Raw genomic sequence first — 8,557 nt, 5'->3', positions numbered from 1 at the left:
GTGCGGTGCGCCAGGCCAAGGCAATAGTGCAACGCCAAAGCGACGCTCAGCAAGCTAGGGTGATGGGCCCTTCTCTTCAAAAAATAAATCTAATATTGGCCCACATATCATATATTAAATTAATAAGAATAGACATTATACTTAATCTTAGTTAAGAGGCCGAAATCTCTATTACCTCAGAATTTGACTCTCAATCCTCATAATCTTGAAAATTGATGTACGGAACATACTGTGAATTTACCATCAGTTGCTCTCTAACATATATAGGAAGGATAGAGCTAGGCTTAGGCAATTACCTCTTAGTCCACGTACAAAGCCATGAAGTTCCTGATCATCATGATCAAAATAATTCTAAAACATTGGAAGCTGAATACCCATCGCAGGTTTGCACCTCAGATTCTAACCCTAACCCTAATCTTGTTGCACCACATGACCTCTCATCGATTTTTGTTGCTTCCCAAATCAACCAATTCGTGGCTCTTACAGTGACGAGGGAGTTGACCGGAAGAGACATAGATAGTGTTGCTGTTTCGGCGTTGGAAGACTTGGACCATGAGCTCAGGCAAGCTTATGGACTCACCTGATTGGCAATATTGTCGGAAAAAATGAAATTCTTTGCTAGCTTATTATGTGTTCTTTCTTTTTCACTTTAATTTTATGAAAAAAAAACAAGCTAAATGCCCGTGTATCTGTTAATTGTGTGAAGCTTATATGATGACAGTAGTTGAGTTTCTACCTCATTTCTGTTTTTGTGATTGTAACTAATTGTGATTCAGAAAATTTTGTGTCACATGCAAAAAAAAAAAAGAAAAAAAAGAAGAAGAAGAATATCTCAATGGGATTGATCATGTCATCATTGGAATTATTAAGTCGGATTAATAGGTAATTGGAATTTATTCATGAGACTAGTTAACTTGGTGAAGTATTATAGTTTCGAAGAGTAATCCACAATGATATTGATGTATTAGAATGAGCCTAGCTATATATGATGAAAAGCGGACAGGTATTAAATTGATCCGACAAAAAAAAAAAAAAAAAATTCTTAGAAAATAACATTGCTCAAAATATACTCTTTTAAGATAAAAACTTGTTGGCCCTCTCTTTCCAAACTTATATTAGGATGATGTTGAGAGAGAGTGTGGCAATGTGCCTTAATTGAACCAATGTCTATTTGATGAAGAAAGAAAATAGTTAAGATTTTGTTAAAATTGAAGTCTTTGTATTGAAATTGGTGGAATTAGATAAAAATTTAGTTTAATTTTTTGAATTGCAATTCCATGTAACCGAAGCAACCTAAGTTCATTCATACATGGAGACAAAGAGGTAAGGGTAATTCTTAAAAAGATAGGGGTAGTTTTGTCTTAATTGTATAAATACTTATTAAATATGAAAGTGTTGTGTATAAATTGTAGTATTTGTAATTATTTTGTATTAAATTATTTTATACTCACGCACTTTTATATATACATATATTGTATTTTTAAGGATAAGACTTGCCTACCTATTGAAGAGTCATTTCTAACGATCGCTAATATGGTCCAATTACAGATACACATATAATCTGCAATTATAGAATAGAAAAATAATAAATAAGAAAATCAGAGAGGATAACTGAATTTATTTATATATATATATATATATTTTTATAATTATAAATTATTTGGACATTTGTGATCGTGATTGAACCACATCAGTGTGAGTCTTACAGTATTTTTAATTAGCCTCTAGATATTTATCTGTTATTAAATTACTCTTATTATATTTTCAAATAATACAAATAAATAAATAGGCAATTTTGAAGAATACCCCATTTGGAGAATTTCGAAGCTGGACCAATTTGGATAAGTCCCATTTTTGAAACCCAAAAAATCACAGAAAGATTTCTCAATAAGGTGGAGGAAAGGTTTTTCTTATAATACACTAACAACGAACATGGCGAAAGTAGATAGCAGTAGCAGAGCTCCGAGATGGTCTCTCACCGGAATGAGCGCTCTCGTCACCGGCGGCACTCGTGGAATTGGGTCTTTCTCTCTCTTCCCCCCGCTCTCTCTCTATATATGATTTTCGACCGCTAAAATCGTTGATTACCAAATACTCTCGAAATCATTTCTAGGGTTTGATAGCTTTAACTGTAATTTGTTCAGGCATGCGATTGTGGAGGAACTAGCTGAAATGGGGGCAACTGTACACACCTGTTCTCGCAACGAAGCGGAGCTCAACCATTGCTTGCAAGAATGGGCTGCCAAGGGCTTTGCAGTCACCGGTTCGGTTTGCGATGCGTCTTCTCGTCCCCAACGTGAGCAGCTCATGGAAAAGGTCTCCTCTGTTTTCAATGGCAAGCTCAACATACTCGTATGTGCCCTCCACAACTCTGTATATGCTCTATGATATTCCCTGCATCAATATATGTAATACAGTATACAAAATGTGCATGAATACACTCTCGCTATGTGCGGCTGAATGGAATTGGAATTGGTAGAATAGGAGAAAAGCAACTTAAAAAAATTGAACCAAAAATTTCTCCAATTTCAATAATTCTAATTCTAAGCCTCCAATTCCATGCAGTCGAATTCAACCTCTGCTTATTCAAAATCATTTGGTTTGGTAGATAATGTCAACATCAATTTTGTCATTTTTATGTATGGGGTGCGTGTGTCTGTTCTTGGACGGTATGGAGGCCTATAAATTCTCTTTATATATATGTGTGTGTTTTGTTCAGGTTGGTAGCTGTAGTAAAATCTTTCATGTTCAGTTGCTTGGAATTGGAGAAAATTTAATTCAAAGTTTAAACTAATTTTTATCCAATTCCAATTCCAAGACACCAATTTCATGCCACCGAACATAGCATTAAGGTAATGATCTACATTCAATCAGATTAATTGTTTGGTACTAGTACCCTTTGACAAATTATGGCTTTTCAATGGGCTTAAACTTTAAATATCACTCTATCAGACATGATACGTGCTTGATATTATTTTATAATACCACTCCACATTATTAATCCATGGAAAAAGAGAGCTGTTATTTCAATTATTAATGTTACCAACAGGCCAGTGGGCTAGCGGTACCAGGCCCCTACTTCTCAAAGAGAGGCTAGGGGTTCGAGCTTCCGTGGAGGCATGTGTGTGTGAGTACCAACTAGGAATTTTTTTTTTTTATTAATGTTTCTAACTTAAATTGCATTGGACCCATTTTTTTTTTTTTTTTTGTTCCTTGCACCTTTGAATAGAGTTTCTTTGCATGATTCTTTGGCTTTAGACGAACAATGTTGTGCCTGTGAACTCTTGTTGTTTACTTTAGCGGGAAAAAATGTCAGAAGAAGGAAAAAATTTAGTCCTTGGCCCCTTTTACAGTTACTATTCATGATCTCATGGTTTTAGATAAACAATGTTGGGACAAACATCAGGAAGCCGACTACTGAGTTCACTGCTGAAGAATATTCAATGCTTATGGCTACTAATCTTGAATCTGTATACCATCTGTGCCAACTTGCATATCCTCATCTAAAAGCATCTGGAGTTGGAAGTATTATTTTCATTTCCTCTGTTGCGGGTCTGGTGAACTTATCTACTGGATCCGTTTATGGAGCAACTAAAGGTCTGTTACCGTCATGACATGGTACTTTCTGTTGCATTAGTATTGAATGGAAACTTGACGGGGTGAAGTTAACAGGCTTTTGGTTCCCTTATGCTGCTCACAGGTGCAATAAATCAACTTACAAAGAATTTGGCTTGTGAATGGGCAAAAGACAACATCCGATGTAATTCTGTGGCACCCTGGTATATCAGAACCTCACTCGTAGAACATGTAATATTCTTTTCTCTTACTCATCGTTCTTTTGGATTTTGTTTATTTTATTAGAAAACACTATTTGGACTAGGCATGTACTTGCCATATTCTATAGAAAAATATGCATTCTCTAATTTAACACTTATTTTTTGGGGGAAATAGGCTTGCTTTATGCAATTAATTAATATTCCGCTGTTCATTGTTCATTATTTCAACAATAACAGAATACCTACCATTCCATCATCATCGCCGCAGTGGCAGTCCTCATACATATTGCTTAGTTGAGTGAACTGGTACCTAGTATTTATAAGAGATCATCTCAATAATCAGTCAAATTAGCTGATGCTTCTTTTTATTTTTAATACACAGGATGGGAAGGAAGGGGGGTGGGGTGCGGTGGAGGGGGTGCGGAAGGGGAAAGGATCCCCAGATGGATCCAACTTGATTTAAAAATTTGGAGAATTCTTTAAATTATAATTAAAACTGAAGTAGGTATATTGATGTTTTATTGCTGCAATTGTGCCATTTTGAACCTTTTTTCCATATGAGCCTGCACAAAAAAAATTCAGTTCTTTTGCGATGGGATGGCATACTAAAAATGATCAAACACTATGTTCAGATCTATAAGAGCCCACGCCAGGGTCTCCTGGATCCTATGTTCTGCTTTTCTAATACTGCCTTCTTTAAAGCCTCTCCCCTTCTTTCCCACCACCCTACAAGAATGGAAAAAAGAGTGGAAAATGCCTTTTCTACCGATTCCAACTGATGACAGTGAACAATATGAATATTTTCATTCATTTTTTAATTTTATTTTTCTGATATAGATATACAAGTGACAGAGTGCCTGTGTATGTAATAACTATGTATGAATGCATATATACTTCTGGAATAGTGACACTAATACCAAGGGCTGTAACCTAGCAGTACTTCCTCACCTTCCTAAGTAGGAGGTCATGGGTTCGAGTACCCATAGGGGCAAAGTGGGCAGTTTCTTGCCAAGGTAAAATAAATAAATAAATAAATAAAATGGATTAGTGATACTAATGATGCAATATTATTTAATTAATAATGCAATATTTTTAAGACCTTCCACAATGGTGGTTCTGAAGTTTCGATGAACTTGCAAGTATTCATTCACTTTTTGTTTGCATTTATATGCCTTGATATACATTATGTTCATGCCATAAATCATATGCTCCTAATCTGAAATGTCCCATAACTACCTCACTTAGATTTTGACAAGGCAAAACTATCTTCCCCTAAATTAACTAAAATTGCAAGAAAAAACTTTGCATATCAAATTACTGGAATGTATTTGATCATCTTAAATTGAACGATGGAAATATCATCTGGTTTTTGTTTTGGTTTTAATGTTGTCAACTTTGAAGTGTATTTGATTAGAAAAATGGCAACTCTCTAACAAGTAAAACCGCAATGGATATTTGGAGATTTTGATGCCATGGTTACTATTGCATAAACTACAAAATTAATACTTAAAGTTCGAGTAGGTTGAACACCTGGTTAATTGTGCAACTTTACTAAAACCTGAAGTCATTATCAGTAACTTCTGGCCTAGGTGTTATGACCTCTACCCCTCCAAAGGAGAGGCCAATGATTCAAGCCCAAGTAGGGCAACATGGGTGTGTGACTGTGTTTTGCTTACTTAACAACAACTACAGACAACAACAACAACAACAAGGGTCCTTATTGGTAAAATTCCAATTACTTTCATTGTTATGCAGGACAACTTCATAATGTTAAATCATATTAGTGTTCTCTGAGACTAGTTTTCCCTAGTGCCAAGGTAAAAAGGTTTGAATCTTCTATTTGGAGCCCATTCAATGCCAAAAATTTTTAGTGGACTTGATAATACAATGCTTTCATGGGTCAGTTATGAAAATCAGGGTTGCCCCTTGTAAAATGAATGCTAGAAAACATTGATTGACTGTTCAGTTTCTGCATTTGGAGTGTGAGAAAATTGGGATTTGGCCGTTTCAGTCTGTGAGGAGGTGAGATTACAAATCATGTGAATTATTCAAGTTGATAATTCTTGGGATTCTTTCCCCTTTTTCAGTAGGTATCTTTCTTGGGATTTTGGTGTAAAACAAAATAGTTATATAGTGGGATTTGAAATTATATTTTCAAAATTACCCGAATTACAAATCAGGGTTGCTGTTAAAATTTAAATTGCAGCTTGGGATTTCAATTTAGAGATTGTTTAAGCAACTTTGATGTGGACCTTAAATTTTAGCAAATCATTTACAGAATTTTTTTGTCAATTGACTCTGAAGGTTTTATTCCTTTGAAGTTGCTAGAAAACAAAGAATTCTTGGAGAAGGTGATATCTCGAACTCCTCTTAGGCGCCCTGGAGAACCAAAGGAAGTCTCGTCGCTGGTGGTGTTCCTTTGTCTACCTGCTGCTTCTTACATAACTGGGCAGGTTATTTCTGTAGACGGAGGAATGACTGTGAATGGTTTTACATTACCGTGAGTGGTTTCTATTCCAACTAGTTGACCAAAGGAAAAATAAAAATTCAAATCAGCCCTTTTACCCACATGAGATATAGAGTATGGAACAATGTTCTCACTTTTAACATGTTCGGTATGCTTTTCAGATATGTTTTTAATACATTGTTAACCCAATAATGCATTTATCATGAATGCTAAGGCACAATGGTGTATTTCAGATGCTCCATTCCTTGTTCCCACTGATTGTTGTCGGTCTTTTTGGCTTGTTAACTTGTAAGGTACCATTTTTCTATAGGTCGAAAATAGTGGTTTTTTTGAAGATAAGCACTTGGCTTTCCTTTCTTAGCATTTGTTTTTGTTCCTTAATAACGCAATGCAACACCTTAACAGTAACTTAAGTTAGCATACGACACACCTTACTAACGATTGTGATTTGTGCATTTTCATATTCTTTGGTGTCATTGAAACGAAAATCCAGCGCCAGGTCTACCTAATACATATATTTTTTGTCCTGAGTTCTCGAATGGCATCCGGTTACAAAAACCTGTGGTCTTCTGTGATCCTTGAACTCTAATTGGTGCCCAATTCTCAGTTTAGCAACCCTAATGCATACATTGGCCGGCCTTGGATGTTTACAGTATTTGATAGATCTGAAGGACTTCAGATTGATATTTTTGAGGAAATTGATTGGCTCTGAGAGACTGACTGTGATACAGAGTACTCTATTTTCGGTAAATGGGCTTTTACTTTCAGTTGTTTCTATGGTTTTTTATGCACAGACTACCGAACCCGGGATTGTAAATTACTTTTTGAATTGAGTTTGAGTTAAAGGGCTGTTCTTTTGTAATCTGAAGGTCACCGTTCAAAACAAGAAAATAGTCTCGTGTAAGAGCAAGCGAGTTTCCTGCAATGACAAGATCTAGGAGTTTCGTGCATTGAGCTAGGCTAGACTGTCAATCTTGACCCACTTGGCATGCCCAAATAAAATCCTGTTGAGAGAACGCATGCCAGCGTCGGAACCGTCTCGCTTGGGACGCACAGGCCCGACGGGTCACCGATCCATCTTCATAACAATTTGCACCTTTTGTCATACCACGATACACTCCTTTAAGTTAAAGAAAATTTTTTGCAACTTGTTATCATTTTTACAATGTTTGTGGAAGGGGTGGTCTTAAAAAAGAATTAAAAAATTGTTTGCTAAAAAATTAATTTTTTATATAATATAGAAAATAGTTGTAATATATAAGAATCTAGAGATATTTTGAACAAGTTTATTATGGGAACGTGTCTTTAATGACTTATTTTTCTTCTAACTTACTTCAGTTTAATTTTTTATATAATATAGAAAATAGTTGTAATATATAAGAATCTAGGGATATTTTGAACAAGTTTATTATGGGAACGTGTCCTTAATGACTTATTTTTCTTCTACCTTTAGTTTTGGCAAGGTGTCCCAACCCTGCTATATAGTAATCTAGTTCTAATTCTTTATCTATAAATATAAGTATATTATATGTATATACAATAAAAAAAAAAAACAAAAAAAGGGCCAGCATTGTATGATATTTTGAACAAGTTTATTATGGGAACGTGTCTTTAATGACTAATTTTTCTTCTACCTTACTTTAGTTTTGGCAAGGTGTACCAACCCGCTATATAGTAATCTAGTTCTAATTCTCTATCTATAAATATAAGTATATTGTATGTATATACAATAAAAAAACAGGACCAGCATATACAATGCTGGCCCAATGATTTCATATGTGCGTGTGTGTATAGCATAAACTGGCACTAAATAATAATTAGAAATTAGGAGGTAGGTGATAATGAGACAAGTTCAAAGTAAAGATTAACTGTTGCAAGTTCTAAGAAAAGGGTTTAGTGCAAGAGACTCTAATTATTGTATAGTTCAAAGAAAATGGGATGTATGTAGTTTTACTTTGGTATGCAAAGAGACTGTTTTAAAAACTGAAAGTAATTCAAATTAGTAGTTCAAAATTAACATCATTTTGGAAGCAATTAGAAACTCAAAAGTTTGAGTCTGGACGATTAGAGATGTTCAAAAATGTTAATTTTCAATCTCATCTATAGTGAGTCTTATGTTAAGATTCATAAGTTTTATACTATTGAGAGAATCTAAGCGGACTAAACAATATGAATAAAAAGTAAATAATTGACAAATAATAAAATAATATCAGGTGAAGTCTACATGGTTAAAAGAGTAATGATATTCAACTGATTTTATGTAGGTGGTAACTGCTATCATCCAAGGCAGAAATTGACATTACAATTATGCCAG

General features: G+C 34.8%; 1 protein-coding gene and 1 pseudogene across 2 annotated transcripts; one reads left to right on the top strand and one right to left on the bottom strand.

The window, feature by feature from the left end:
- LOC132272301 (U2 spliceosomal RNA) lies at window positions 1-172 on the bottom strand (annotated as a pseudogene).
- Window positions 173-1,812: 1,640 nt separating this feature from the next.
- On the top strand, window positions 1,813-6,482 carry LOC132270903 (tropinone reductase homolog At5g06060-like). 2 transcript variants are annotated; one of them, XM_059772116.1, is made up of 5 exons: window positions 1,813-2,021; window positions 2,145-2,352; window positions 3,381-3,597; window positions 3,701-3,807; window positions 6,081-6,215. In XM_059772116.1, the coding sequence occupies exons 1-5, from the start codon at window positions 1,933-1,935 to the stop codon at window positions 6,093-6,095; spliced, it is 636 nt and encodes a 211-aa protein (XP_059628099.1). In that variant the 5' UTR covers window positions 1,813-1,932; the 3' UTR covers window positions 6,096-6,215. The 2 variants fall into 2 exon arrangements, with proteins under 2 accessions (XP_059628099.1, XP_059628098.1); XM_059772115.1 differs by having other exon boundaries at window positions 1,814-2,021; window positions 6,098-6,482.
- Window positions 6,483-8,557: the final 2,075 nt, after the last annotated feature.

Source organism: Cornus florida, unplaced genomic scaffold, assembly GCF_030987335.1.
Source record: "Cornus florida cultivar Cherokee Brave unplaced genomic scaffold, ASM3098733v1 CherokeeBrave_3.0.0_Hap2_Chr08, whole genome shotgun sequence".
NCBI lineage: Eukaryota > Viridiplantae > Streptophyta > Magnoliopsida > Cornales > Cornaceae > Cornus > Cornus florida.
This window is presented reverse-complemented; position numbering and strand designations above follow the sequence as displayed.

What these genes read in the sequence shown, in the direction of transcription:
- LOC132270903 (XM_059772115.1), top strand. Translation starts at nt 1,933, where the DNA reads ATGGCGAAAGTAGATAGCAGTAGCAGAGCTCCGAGATGGTCTCTCACC. An exon ending in GGCGGCACTCGTGGAATTGG is followed by an intron (nt 2,022 to 2,144) that starts GTCTTTCTCTCT and finishes TAATTTGTTCAG; the next exon opens with GCATGCGATTGTGGAGGAAC. An exon ending in GAACCTCACTCGTAGAACAT is followed by an intron (nt 3,808 to 6,097) that starts GTAATATTCTTT and finishes ATTCCTTTGAAG; the next exon opens with TTGCTAGAAAACAAAGAATT.